Raw genomic sequence first — 15,178 nt, forward strand, 5'->3', positions numbered from 1 at the left:
CTCTGCAGCGTCTGCAGCTGCAGGACGGATCCTCAGGTCTGAGGGCTGCCTCAACAAGGCGCTGGTTCTGTCAGGATCCGGTCCAGATCAGAACACCAAGAGGAGACTCCTCCCCTCCTCTTCCTCAGGGAAACACGGAGCCATCTTCATCAGGAAGGAGGAAGAGGAGCAGGAGGAGGAAGAGCGTGAACTTGGTCAGGAGACGTGAGCGATGAGTCTGACTCGGGTCTGGATCTCCTGGCGGCACAGCGGACACGTCTCCAGCTGTAAGGCACAGTCCATGCACATCCCACTGCCGGGAGGGGGAGAGCGTCAGTGATGCAGCCACAGCAGCAGCAGCAGCTACAGATGTTGCCGCCGCTACAGATGCTGCGGCCGCCTCAGGTCTGCAGTCTTACCCGTGTCCACAGGGCCGCAGCTCCGTGTCGGCCATGACGTCGCAGCACAGCGTGCAGCAGTTGTCCCTGATGCTGACCTGCTTCAGTAAGGCAAGACGCCGATGTCTGGGGAACCAAACGACCGATCATCACCGTTTCCATGACAACAGGATGAGCAGACTTACACAAGCGTTATTAGTTAACCAGGAACACAGAGCGACAACGGGATGGGGGTCAAAGGTCACTCCCTGGTGCAGCAGGGCTCCTACCTTGGCAGGATGATCTTCTCGGTGGGCTTGAGGGAGGCGAAGTCGTTGAAGGTGCTGAACTTGACGGAGGGCGGATGGCGGAACGGCTTGGCCCCGAAGTTAAACTCACACTGCTGGTAGGACATGAAGCTGGCGGCGGCGAAGAAACCCGACCTGCAGGAGAACCACAGGAAACGAGTCGGACCAGAGGAACCAGCGCCGACTAACTGGTTCGTCTCACCGCTGCACACTCAGCACAAAGGAAACATTAATAACCTAAAAGCAGCAAATCATGAAGATAATACGACCGAACAGAAAAATAAATCATTCCAAGACGCTTATTGAGCATCAGGTCCACCTCAGACTTTACTAGTTGATCTGTGATCAGCAGATTGATTAGTTGTGCCTCACAGGAGGATTATGTTTCTGTAAATGAGTCTGATTACTTAAATATTACTGAGAGGAAGCTTCATTACAGTAGATTTGATCAGAAATGTTTAATGGTCTCTGTTGATGTTTTTGCTCAAAGTGTTACTTCCTGTGTGCGATGAGGGAAGTGGCGCTGAAACTTACGTGGCTGAGGAGAAGACTTGTTTCTCTGGCGGCAGCTGGTGTCCGTTAAGATAGAAGATCATCTGCTTTTTGTTCAGATCTAACAGGAAGCCGATGGCGTCTCCTGCAGCGGACAGATCACAAAACGATTTCACCGTTTTCACTCGAAGCGAGCCGAGTTAGCGGCCGAATGCTGAGATCAACCCAGCCATCAAAAGCTGGTGTGTTCTTTGGACAGTTGAGGAAACGTTAGACGTAAGGCTCACCCTCCTTCCAGCAGGGATGAGAATGAGGTTTACTGCGAGCGTTGTACCAGATGAGCTGCCTGCAGCCATCATAAGCGCATGAATATTCATCGTCTCCGATGCCGTAGCCTTCCTGTGGGAGCAGAACGGCGTTAAATGGAGCGACGCAAGCCGAGGCGCAGCACAGATCTGCTACCTACATGGTTTAGGAACTTGCTGTCTTTGGTGGCCCATCCGATCTGCATCACGCCCGATGTGACGACGGTCACCTCGTAGTACCAGACGCCCGAATCCACGCAGAACGTACAGCGCACGCTCTCAAAGGAAGAGGCGTCGCACCGCGCCTGCAGAACGTGACGACACAGGATGATAAACCTCACGAACTCTGCAGACCAGAGGCCTCAATCTGCACAAACGCCTCAGTAGCAGCTTTACAAGGCCGAAACCGCTGAGATGGGCCTGCAGCCTGAGAGCCCTGCTGCTGACAGCATGATACACAACCCACCTAACATCAGCATGTGCAAAATATGCAATACTGCAGCCAATCAGCTGCCGTTTCACATCAGCACCGCTGGGATCCAACCGCACACGGGCCCTGACCTCAGCTGACCTTTGGCGATAGCAAGACCTTCTCTGTCCTTCGTGACCTCAGCTGCTCGGGGTCAGCCGGAGGTCAGCCACAGGTCAACTAGAGATCAGCATCCAGAAATCCCGTCTCCACTCCAATGAACCCAGACTGACCTCCAATCCAGTCGGGGAAATCTTGAGGTACTCGCTGACGTCGTTGCTGTTCAGCATGGCGTTGATGCTGCTCAGGTTCACCTTCTCGTAGGTGAACTGACGGCCGTCCTTCAGGACTGAACCCGGGAGAAACGGAGAAACACGTCAATCTGGAGCCGCAGAGTCTGTGTAGCCTAGACTCTAGTTTCTGATCCTGGTCTGGTCTACGTCCTGGTCCGGTCTAGTTTCTGATCCTGGTTCAGTCTAATGTCTGATCCTGGTCTGGTCTACTTCCTGGTCCGGCCTAGTTTCTGATCCTGGTTCAGTCTAATGTCTGATCCTGGTCTGGTCTACTTCCTGGTCCGGCCTAGTTTCTGATCCTGGTCCAGTCTAATGTCTGATCCTGGTCTAGTTTCTGATCCTGGTCTGGTCTACGTCCTGGTCCGGTCTAGTTTCTGATCCTGGTTCAGTCTAATGTCTGATCCCGGTCTGGTCTACTTCCTGGTCCGGTCTGGTTTCTGATCCCGGTCCAGTCTAATGTCTGATCCTGGTCTGGTCTACTTCCTGGTCTGGTCTAGTTTCTGATCCCGGTCCAGTCTAATGTCTGATCCTGGTCTAGTTTCTGATCCCGATGCAGTCTAATGTCTGATCCTGGTCTGGTCTACTTCCTGGTCCGGGCTGCGCCACAGTTTCACTCACACAGGTTGTCCAGGCTCCACTGTGAGCAGAAGCCCACCTGCCTCTTCAGGTAGTCCTGGTGGTCCGCCCACGACTCCAGGACAGCGAGTCGATCGCTGATGGACGACTCTGACACAGTCAGCTTGTTCTCACCTGAAACAAGATGATGAAACTAATTTAATAAAAAACAAAAAACTTCTTATTCCAGCAAATGTTTTCACCGTAAAATAAACAAATTATCCTGAGTGAATAAAACGACATTTTTAAAGTCATAAAAAAGTTAAACGCAGTTTGAGCCTGACGGAGCGAACGGTTCTGACAAAAAATTATGCTGCCGGACGAGAAACGCTACGATGCGCAGTGAGGACCAGGGAGGATTTTCTTATCTTGTTGCTTTTTTGTTGAAAATGTGTCAACATGTTATGAAGGAACACTAAAGAACAGGGAATGTTTTCTAATGTTCATGAACAATAAGTAGTGAACCCGGACTGTGGATGGTCTAACGCAGGGGTCGGCAACCGATGGCTCCGGAGCCCCGTGTGGCTCTTTCATCCTTCTGTTGTGGCTCCCAGTGACTTTGGGAAATAGAATATTTTATTAAAATTAAATCATTCAAAAATTATAAATTAAAATCATTTTAAAATAAATTTCTAAATCTGAAGATTATGGTAAACTTGTAACATTAAAATAAAAGTTTTGAACATTTTTAGCACCCAAAATATACGTCATGTCCGCCGATGTGCGACAGGCTTTCCTGGCGAACCCCACATGTCTGGCAGACCGCGTTTTTTTAGCGCACTGATTTATTGACTTTTTGATCTTTGCCTGGAAGATACATCATGAATAAATCCAAGAAAAGGAAACATTGTGAAGATGGCAGAACATTTAATGCTACGTGGACAGATCATTTTGCTTTCACCGCTGATGAAACTGGTTCACCTTCTGCTTAATATGTGGCGAAAGACTGGCAAACAACAAGAAGTCAAATGTTGAAAGACATTTCAAGAGCAAACACTAAAAAATATCCCGAGGGAGAGGAGAGAAAAAAGGCCGTTTCGGAGCTGATGCGAAAGGCTGAAACGTACGGCGCCCCCTAGGGGACATGGGGATTTTTTCCTTTTGCGTTACCTCGCAATACTGTACTGGTCAGTTATGCAGCATAATTTAACACTGTAAGCCTTTCTTACGGTGGGCGCCGTACTTTCTGCTTTAATAAAAGGTTATGTGAGGTTTTTCCATGAATGTTAGAATCTTTTAGTGAAATATCTGAAGTTTTATATCTTTCTTTAGGATAGAAAGGCACCACAAACCTACAATATAAACAGAAACTTTCCGTAAGTAGGAAAGAAATAAAAACACATTATAATTTGGACTATTTCTGAGTTATTATAATAAATCATCTGACAGTTTTGATTGTGTCTCTGTTGTTCTAGTCTGAATGGTTTAAAGAGCTGCTTTCAGTGCCGCTCCATCTTCGCCTTAACAGACATAAACATGCAGTAAAAAATAAATCGATTTTCAATCTGTGTTTTGCACCAAACAGTTAATAATAATAAACAAGTTTTCACTGAGGCTCTGTAAGAGCCATATGAATGAAATAAGTAATTATTGATATGACAGGAGCAGCGGATTTGACACTTAGGTGTGTCGACGTGGGAGTGACGTCACCAGGTGTGAATGGGAAGGAAACTGGCTTTGTGTGTATGAGGAAGCGGTGAGCGGGGCGGTCAGTCCTTGCAAAGTTTGGAGCCTGATCATCAAAATGGAATAAATCGATAATTGTGACAGAATAAAGAAATGATCTGGACTTGATTGATAAACGGACAGATGAGATTCCCCGAGTTAACCCAGTGCTGCCCTTTACCATCATTAGTTTGTCGTGTTTTTAATAATAAAAACTTGTTAATAATAAAAACTGTTTGGTGCAAAACACAGATTGAAAATCGATTTATTTTTTACTGCATGTTTATGTCTGTTAAGGCTAAGATGGAGCGGCACTGAAAGCAGCTCTTTAAACCATTCAGACTAGAACAACAGAGACACAATCAAAACTGTCAGATGATTTATTATAATAACTCAGAAATAGTCCAAATTATAATGTGTTTTTATTTCTTTCCTACTTACGGAAGGTTTCTGTTTATATCGTAGGTTTGTGGTGCCTTTCTAAGAAAGATATAAAACTTCAGATATTTCACAAAAAGATATTAACATTCATGGAAAAACCTCACATAACCATTAAAGCAGAAAGTACGGCGCCCACCGTAAGAAAGGCTTACAGGATTCAATTATGCTGCATAACTGACCAGTACAATATTGCGAGGGAACGCAAAAGAAAAAAACTTCCCCGTGTCCCCTAGGGGGCGCCGTACCGAACTACGGGACACAGAAGCAGACTGCGCATTTTTTGGTTTGCTTGGTTCGTTCAGTGCCGGTGGATAATATTTGGATAAGTTTTGATTTTTATCTCCTGAATAAGAGGAGGACAGGTGACTGCATTCTGTTTCTATGTTTCCTTCAGTGCGGGTTGGGTAAGTTTTGATTTTTATTTCTTAAATACAAAGACCCAATTAGACAGAGGGTATTTTGTTTGAAATTGAGCATCAACAAAGTGTAAAATGCGTTTTGTTACATGCAGAAATAAAATTTTGTGTTCTCTGCAGAAGTTCGTTGATTTCATAAACGCAACATAGTATCGATTTTTGTACATAGCATATAGGTTTTATATATACGACGTCAAAATGGGTTGTGGCTCCAAGTGCTTTCTTTTTATTGGGAGGCGGTCCCAAATGGCTCTTTGAATAGAAAAGGTTGCCGACCCCTGGACTAACGGGATGAAAACTGCAGCACAGCATCACCTCGGCTCATTCTAGGCTGAAAACAAACACGGATGCCAGGAGAAAACGAGATGACTGAGCAGACGTGTTATCTAGATTAAAATCCTCTGCATGAACTGCTTCTCAGCTGGATCAGATCGGCGATGAGTCGGCTCCACCTACTGGTCTGGGAGAACTTCTCCAGGGCAATGAGAGCGAACAGCATGACAGTCGGGTGGGAGTCGGCGCTCTACATGGAGACACAATCAGTCAGCAACGTTCCCCTCAAACATTCAACAGTCTGACCAGATTTACACATTAGAGGACGGACCGACGTCCCAACTGGTCCTGCATGATTACCCAGCATGCAGTGCGACCAACCATGCATGACCTCTGACCCAGAAACAGAGAGCGCTCACCAGGCTCTCCAGAAGGTATTCCAGGGTTCCAGGACTCAACAACCCAATGCTGGCTGGTCCTGGGGAAGAAAGCAGCTGGGTAACTGGAGCAATAATGAAGCGTTACCAACAACATCGAAGGTCAAAATTCAGCAGCGCTCAAACTCCCCCGGCTGCAGGAAGCAGGGCTTTCTGACCGTACCTGCTAGTTTCTCAGCCAGGCAGCCCAGGACGGCCGTGGTGTTTCTGTGCTTAGCCGGGTTCAGAGCGTCCTGCTGGGCCACCGTAGCGCTCAGACTCAACATGTCTGACAGTTTCTGCAGAGCGTCCTGGAAGGAAAACGGCCGTTGACCCACATAATGTCACACGGCGTCACAAAACGCCACACCTTTTGTGGTGCATTGCGTTTTGTTTCTCAACATAAAGGCGGCACACAGATGATCATGACTCAAACATTGCAGCAGCAGCGACTCATTCCTCTAACACAGCTCATGTAATTAAACAATAAATGAAACAGAAAGTCAAAGGCAGGTTGGAAATGAAGCCAGGCAGCTTCCTGATTATTGTTGATGCCTGAAGCAGCCTGGGGACGCAGATTATTCCAGATTCCACACCTTGGTAGGAAGAGGACACTCATCCAGGAGGAGGGTGATGACTGCAGGACCGAGCGGATCATCCAATGGAATCACTCGAATCAGAGACTGGACCACCTCCAGCCAACCGTCGTCTGGGAGAAAACACAGTCAGCAGCAAAATCATTTATAAAGAAGGGAATAAACTGAATAAATAACCAGATTTTAACTCAAAACCTCTTTAAATGTGTTCATGAACACAGCTGGTCAAGACACTAACAATAAAAAGTTCCAGTTTATTAAATTAACATGTTCTAATTTCTCATCTCCTGCTTTAGTTTCCCATGAAATTTTATGAGTAATTTGTCCTCGCTCTTGATTACAATGTGCAACATAATGAAAGCAGGCATTTCCTCTTCATTAAGGCATAAATTACTTCCCACCTCGTTTGCAAGTCAACCTGCTCATGAATAATGCAGGCAGAGCCACACGGCGCCGTGGACAGAACCTCCAGCCGCACAGCACAGAGGAAAACTCAGCAAATATAAGCCAACTACTAAATCCATTTGCATGAAGAGACGGAGATTAATGACATTAAAATGAGACGGAACCCAACAGGAAGGGAGCTGCTGCTGAACGTTCAGCCGTCTCCTAAGGCCGAGTCGACCCAAACTTCCACCCAACCAACGCTGCAGAGAGATTCCTAGAGCTTAAGGAAAACTAGTTTATAATCCTGCTGGATTACTGACATCTAATGCATCTCACACAGACATTAGATGTTAGATGGGGGAACAAATGAAAAGTCTGGATCGGGTCAGGCAGAACGAGGAAGATTCTAGGCGAGGCAGCAGACATGTTTCAGTCCAGAGAGGATCTGCTGAGATCCAGGAACCGATCAAATACCTAAACCAGCTTTTATCTGAACAATCTGATCAGGACCAAGTCAGCCTCTGATGACAGAGCGTCACAGATCAGGATGGAAGCCCGTGTGTTGCTGTAAGCGACTTACCTGTCTCTGCCATCTCATGCAGCGTGATCATGGAATAAGGAGGTTCCTGGTCACTGAAAGACACAAAACATGTCATCACAGGTGAACATCCTGCTCACTTCACCCAAATTAACTACAGAAAATCTATCCAACTTTTAATAGAGGTAACCTCAGGGTCTGTAGTTAATGACAATTAATCCAAAACTATATAATGTCAACCTGAGCTCAGCAACAAAAATATTTTTAGTTTTTAATCTTCAGGTTCTTCATCAGATTGGAGCAAAACGTTTTTCTATCCGTTCATCTTTCCAGAGTTTCTCTGATCGTTCATGGATCTTTAGAAATCTGGACTGTGGACACTGACATTAGCATTAGCTGCTACATGCTAACATTGAGATGCTATTTCATGCTAGCATAGCTTCTAATAGGCTTACTCCTCTTAGCACAAGTTGAACATAACAGCAGTCTTTTCCATCGTCCAATCAGATCGTTCAGAAGCAGAAATGAAGCAAGAGGCGTCGCAGCTGCTAGCGGATGTAGCTCATTCGTCACATTTATGATTCTGGACTTTTGTATGTAAAAATAAAAGATTAATTGCGTTAAACATTTTAATATGTCTGTAATTTATAAATAAAAATTAACATGTTGAAGTCCCACCCTAGGATATAATAGTAATGTGTGTTTTATGAACGGCTTTGGAGCTAAAAGCCTGATGGAGCATTAGCATAATAAGTCTGAGGTTCCAGTGAACCAAACACAAGGCAGACATGAGTCGGTGCTGCTGGATCCGACCCATGATGCTCTGCTCTGGTCAGGCGGCGCTTTCTGCTGCTGCTGACTGGAAACTGCTCAAACAGCCCACAGCTGAACTGGGCTGAACTGGTCCAACTGGTCCAAAGAGAACATCCAGCTGAGATTAAAAAAACACCACCAGAGGCAAAAGGCACAACAGGAGGTGAACAGCAGCGCTTAGAAACCTGCAGAGCAGCTTCATAACAGAAACTATGACATCATTAGATCAGAACACCTGGTCACAGTTCAACCAGAACCTTCTAACCCGTCTGGGGTCAGAGGTCAGACCATAACATAGCATTCATATACAGAACCTCAGCCGCAGCCATAACCAGCTGCAGCGCACCTCAGGAGGTCTGTTAGCGAGCGAAGAAAAGCAGGAAAAAAAACAGACTAAAACATTTTCCTCCCTGCTCTTCTTCAGCATCTCAGTCGCTAAGCAACAGATCAGAACCAGCACAGGTCCACTGCTAATACAATACGTCACCACAGAGCAGGAAGCTACTGCTAACGCTGCACCACTGACCTGCAGGTTTAACACGGTGAGAGCTTCTGAGACAGGAAACGAACTGAACAGGAAACGAACTGAACAGGAAATGAACTGAACAGGAAATGAACTGAACAGTGAGAGAACCAAGATTGAGAATCACAGAACTGCCCTAACTCTGAGGGAACCACCTTACTTGACCTGCTGGTGCCTGCTTGCTTCCAGCTGACCCGATTGGACCCGCCTTCCTGTCTCAGGACTTACTTGTCCACCAGCGTCCTGATGACAGCCAGCGTGTCCAGCACCAGCCCGTCCACGTTCTGCTTCTTCCGTCTGGGCTCGTGTGGGCCGCGGCCGCGGCGCGGCGGTCGGACCGGATCTCTGGGCCGGCCGCTTCTGTCGGCGGCGTCGGCTCCGACGGCGGCGCCGTGGTCGACCCGGCGGGCCTGAGCTCTGGAGGTGGCTCTGGAGGCCGAGTCGTGGCGGTGGTCTTCTAGGTCGCTGTCCTCTCTGCACACGCAGCTGTTGCCCATGGCACCGAGGCGGGTGGCGGCGAGCGTCTCCCGGGCCGGGGGCGCCGAGGGGGAGAGGAGCAGCAGCAGCTGGGCGAGGCTCCTACAGGCACAGAAAGTGATCCAGGCAGCTACTATCATATCATTTGGAGAGCCGTGGTTTGGGGCTCCTCTTCTCAGTGGGCTGGGTCGGGTCAGCGGCGCCACTCATTCTGTTGCCTAGAGGAGATCGGAGGGGTTCAACGACACATGGAACGTCAGGGGGCGGAGCCTGAAGCCACACGAGCTGTGGACATCACCGAGGGCACCGGGTTCAGGAGGACAGCTTCATCTGGACCTCTGAGCTGCAGAGATAAGAACCAATCAGAGCAGAAGAAACTCCGGACATTCATTTCATCAGAACAACAAGCAACATGAGAAACTACTGGCAAAAAGCTCAGCTGATCTTTAAAACTCTGTACAGAAACTGCATCAGTTTGCTTTGAAAATATGATATTTGTTCTTCATCTTATAAATGAGCCAAATCCTAATCTAATTCAAACTCTTTCAGAACATGCAGTTGAGCTGTTAGCACGAGAATGTCATACAGCAACTGTCTTTAGTCAGAGACTTATCCAGATTCACTGCAAGACTGACAGCTACTGGAGCTCCTTCCTGCCCTCTGTCTTAAGATACTTGGATGACATGAGTTATTAAAGCATCAAATTTCTCTTTGGGATACAGACAGTAGCTTTTAACTGAAACATTTTGAAAATAATACTTCTAAAAGTCCAAAGAAAAATACTTATATTCAAGTTCTGTAAGGATCTCCTACAGCAATAATTTCACTTAAAAGAATGACTGTTACTTTACTGGAGGAAAACTGTGGGGCTCTTTTAACCATGAACCGTGATCAGGGTTTCTCTCAGGGTATCATAAGCCTTGCGGGCCACCAGGTTAAGCAATGCTTATTTATATGCTTATTTATTTAAGTTTTTTTATGGTTGCATTTTTAAGACGTTATAGTTGGTGTTCAGATATTAATCTTCCAATCTTCCAATAACACATAATTATCAAGTGATATTTTCAAATCTCCTGTCAACTTTAGACATTTAACTCAAAGACAGGCGGGCCGCTGGATGGATGGATGACTGCCTGCCGGGCGCCCAGCCACCAGGCCTAGTGAGTTTTCTGGGGGAAACCTGGGTGATGTTTGTGAAGTAGCTGATCGGTAAAATTATATCTTATAAATATACATTGTTGACAAACAAAAGCTTTTCAGCTAGGCTAGCACGCCAGCCTAACAATAACATTATAAGATAAAAAACAAACCGAATAAACGTTAACTCATCATTTTCACTATAAAGTTCACCGATTTAAAAAATAAAAAGTATACTCACAGATCTGCGGTATGAGCCGGTTTAAAGCGAGCTGGATCCAGAACAAAATGGTTAGAAAGCTAGCCTGCTAACTGTTAGCCTAGCTCAACACTCCTCTGGTTTCTCTGTCAGAAAGCGACAGAAACAGCCAGTTAAAGGTGATAATAAACTCTACGGAAGTTCTGGGGGACATTCACACCGCCTGGCTGAGACTGCAGCACCGAGAGGCTCTGTTAGAGAAAATAAACCCCCACAGATAGCAGCAGCGGACAGGCTATCCAGCTAGCTGCTCGCTAAGTTCCGCGTAGCGTCGGCAGCTAAAAGGCTGCTGTTCTTCTTCTTCTTCTTCTTCTGTTGTGGAGGAGAGGAATGAGGGAGGAGAAAGCTGGACTTCCGCTCGGATCTTTTCACAGTTTCGTTTACGGGATGACCACTTACTGACATTTAGGCACAAAAAATACAGCAATAATTTGGTTTATTTAGCCTGTCATTAAAATATTTAGTTTTTTAAGCTAAATATTCAGTGCTCAACCAAATGGTTAAGTCTGAGCTAACTATTTAGCTCTAAATTAAATATTTATTTTCTGAACTAAATATTTAACTTGCTAACTAAATATTTAGCAGACAAGCTAAATATTTTTGATGTAACTACGTTCAAGCCAATTTGTACATTTGCTAAATATTCAGCTTGGACCTAAATATTTAGCCATATTTAGTTTGAAATTGAAATATTTGGTTTGTTAATTCAATGATTAGTGTGGAAAGTAAATATTTATATTTAGTTAAGAACTAAATATGTTGTTAAAAATAAATAGGTATTTGCTATATATATATATATATATATATATATTATATTTAGCTTCCTAACTAAATATGCAATTTTGAGGCTAAATATTTAGTTTGTAAACTAAATATTTAAATTGTGACATTGATAAATGTATGAATAATAGTTATTTTCAACGGTTATGTCAACGGTTTTTCACTGTTACTCTACAAACGGCTTCCCGTAGTTTTGATATAAAGGATCCAACCCGAGGGAGAGACGATCTGACTCCCAGGCAGCTGCAAGAAAACAACCAGGTGCATGTGGTGAGAGTTCATGCACTAATAAAGACATGACACAACCAGCAGATGGTACTTTATTTATAATAAAAATTTCCCACCACAGGAAACAGGACACGCACAAAAAAACAAAACATACAGAAGCTGATGTTTATGGAAACCAGCCCGTTTCTGAAACAGTTCAGATAAATCTGATGGAGAACCAGACTAATGGAACCTGGAGCAAGATGGCGGCGTGAGTGGTCGTTCTTTGCAAGCTCTCCCAAGATTGTCTATAGGGAGCTGTTATTGCTGCTTTAACGCAGGGAAGCATTTATTGTGAGACCTTCGTGAAATATTGTGCTTGTATTTTTAGTTTTCTTAAGAGGACAGGTATTATGGGAAGATTATAGTGGTTTTACATCTGGTTCATACTCCAGTCTGGAAGGTGGCGGTAATGCACCTATAAGTTGTTTGAAAACCGCCATAAAACAAAAAGAAGAAGAAGAAGAAATATTGTGTTTAAAGCTGCTTAAAAAAGACGTCCTGAAAACGTCAAAGAATGGCTGCAAGTGGTAAACGCAAATCCGTCAGCACAGAAAATACTCCAACTAAGATGTCGGCTAAAAGTCACAAATCGACGGAAGACCATGACTTCGCTGAAAATATCAGCAACTTTAAACGATGAAGGAGAGAGCGGACGGTTTTCAAGCACAAATGATCCCAAAGATTCGGTGGATTACATCCATGCTGAAATGAAAGAAATGCTGGAAAAGATGACAGAAACCGTCAGGAGAGTTGAGAAATCAGGAAAAAAGGTGCAAATGGAAAATAAGCTGCTCGGACTTTCACGTTTTAAAAGAAGATGGGACTTCCGGCTTTCGGGAATGGAGAGTGGGGCGGTGCTAACTGCTAAGCTCGGGACAGACGGAGAGGAGGAGGACTGATTCGCTGAACTTCGGTGTTAAATGCGACTTAATTCGGAACATGACGACGTTGGATTTGGAAAGAAGAGACTGTAATAGTATGGAGTGTAGAGACGAGGAAGGAAGGAGTGGTCGGAATGAAGATAAAGAGTGGGAATTGGTGGGAAAGGGTGGAAAGAAGCAGCGAGCTGCTGAAAGAAAGAGGAAGAAAGGAAACTAGAAAATTTCGGAAGAAATTTAGCCGGGGCCTGCCAAGGCGCGCCCGTCGGGCTTGGGCCCGGCGTCGTCACGCCACAAATCGGCGTCGACGCTAAAGAACGCCGCGACGTAATCAGTGGCACGCGGAGAACCGCAAGAACGTTAAGCGAGGCGGACGTGCACCATTCAGTATGATTTAAAATGTTGTCAAGGCTTTTATTTTGGAAGTTTTGTTAAACTTCATTTCAAAGGGCCAAACTAATCCCATGCGTAACAGTCATTGGGTTAAAATAGTTATATAATGCTCAAAACACAAGTAGCTGATGTAAAAATATTCAAGGCTTTTATTTTGAAATGTTTGTTAAGCTTCATTTCAAAGCGCCAAACTAATCCTATGTTTATCAGTGCTTTGGATGAAAACGTCAAATAAAGCCAAAAAGAGCAGTTACGTCATGTAAAAATATTCAAGGCTTTTATTTTGAAATTTTCAGTATGCTTCATTTCAAAGGGCCAAACTAATACCATGTGTAACAGTGCTTTGGATGAAAAAGTCAAATAAAGCCAAAAAGAGCAATTACGTCATGTAAAAATATTCAAGGCTTTTATTTTGAAATTTTCAGTATGCTTCATTTCAAAGGGCCAAACTAATACCATGTGTAACAGTGCTTTGGATGAAAAAGTCAAATAAAGCCAAAAAGAGCAATTACGTCATGTAAAAATATTCAAGGCTTTTATTTTGAAATTTTCAGTATGCTTCATTTCAAAGGGCCAAACTAATACCATGTGTAACAGTGCTTTGGATGAAAAAGTCAAATAAAGCCAAAAAGAGCAATTACGTCATGTAAAAATATTCAAGGCTTTTATTTTGAAATTTTCAGTATGCTTCATTTCAAAGGGCCAAACTAATACCATGTGTAACAGTGCTTTGGATGAAAAAATCAAATAAAGCCAAAAAGAGCAATGACCTGATGTAAAAATATTCAAGGCTTTTATTTTGAAATTTTCATCAAGCTTAATTTTAAATTGCCACACTAATCCCATGTGTAACAATTGCTGGGTTAAATCAGTTATATACAGCTCAAAAGAGCAATTTTCTGATGTAAAAATATTCAAGGCTTTTATTTTGAAATTTTTGTTAAGCTTCATTTCAAAGGGCCAAACTAATCCCATGTGTAACAGTTACTGAGTTAAATCAGTTATATACAGCCCATAGCAGCAAGTAGTTATAAAGGCCAGTTAAGTCCTGATCTGTTTCAACTCAGGGTTTCACTATAGATAGAACTACAATGATGCGTATTTGTAGTCCAAACCAGCAGCCAATAGCCTCTTGAGTTCCGTTGCTATGTTAAATAAGTTTCACACCAAGGTGTGAAGTGTTAGTGAAAGAGCCTGAGAGCCTCAGAAAATCCTGTCGCATGACTTTGCTCTGAAGCACCGTGACAGAAAACCGTACGGTCTAGATAAATTTCGAAAACATTTTACCGGAGCAGACAGGCGTATCAATGTCAGGACCGATTTTGATACTAATCGTGCGATATTTGTGGGCGTGATGGCGATTTCAAAAATGATTTGGGCTGAAAAAGTTGTCTTCATCTCTCACTCTAAGCAGCCAGAGACGCACTCTAACTTTAGGAAAAATGAGAAACTTTGGGTCGCTTAGAGGCAAATTGTGGACAAACCGTAACTGGTATCGACGAGCCGTCTTCACTTTCGAAGAGATCACAGACGTATCTACAAAATGAAATTTGAATGGCATTTCTAGGTGAATTTGTGACGACACAGCAAATCCTCAAAAATAGGGTATTTCTAGGATTTTTCCCATTGAGTTATAATGGGGTTTTTTTCGTAGTTTTTTGCGAATTATGTCGCCACGTTAAGCCCAAATCCCACCAGAAGTAATAGCTCCAATGGCGTGAATTTTCTGCACGTTTTGATACCTCATTTGTAGGTGTGCACCCAGCGGTACGAGCCGCATTAACGGTTACGGAAGAAAAATAAAGAATACTAGAAAAACAAAATTTCTGAAGAAATTTAGCCGGGGCCTGCCAAGGCGCGCCCGTCGGGCTTGGGCCCGGCGTCGTCACGCCACAAATCGGCGTCGACGCCAAAGAACGCCGCAACGTAACCAGTGGCACGCGGAGAACCGCAAGAACGTTAAGCGAGGCGGACGTGCACCATTCAGTACGATTTAAAATGTTGTCAAGGCTTTTATTTTGGAAGTTTTGTTAAACTTCATTTCAAAGGGCCAAACTAATCCCATGCGTAATAGTCCT

The 15,178-nt window shown here is 44.4% G+C and overlaps 1 protein-coding gene across 1 annotated transcript; it reads right to left on the reverse strand.

Moving 5' to 3' along the window:
- Positions 1-17: 17 nt before the first annotated feature.
- On the reverse strand, positions 18-11,112 carry rspry1 (ring finger and SPRY domain containing 1). The gene is made up of 15 exons (XM_032546377.1): positions 10,762-11,112; positions 9,135-9,726; positions 7,613-7,665; positions 6,646-6,758; positions 6,234-6,360; positions 6,053-6,111; positions 5,817-5,883; positions 2,842-2,973; positions 2,164-2,279; positions 1,623-1,766; positions 1,444-1,555; positions 1,199-1,301; positions 647-799; positions 399-503; positions 18-292 (listed from the first exon to the last, which is right to left on the reverse strand). Exons 2-15 carry the CDS (start codon positions 9,521-9,523, stop codon positions 196-198), a joined length of 1,770 nt encoding a protein of 589 aa, XP_032402268.1. The 5' UTR covers positions 9,524-9,726; positions 10,762-11,112; the 3' UTR covers positions 18-195.
- Between the last annotated feature and the right edge of the window lie 4,066 nt (positions 11,113-15,178).

The sequence above is a fragment of the Xiphophorus hellerii genome, chromosome 2 (genome assembly GCF_003331165.1).
Source record: "Xiphophorus hellerii strain 12219 chromosome 2, Xiphophorus_hellerii-4.1, whole genome shotgun sequence".
Classification (NCBI taxonomy): domain Eukaryota; kingdom Metazoa; phylum Chordata; class Actinopteri; order Cyprinodontiformes; family Poeciliidae; genus Xiphophorus; species Xiphophorus hellerii.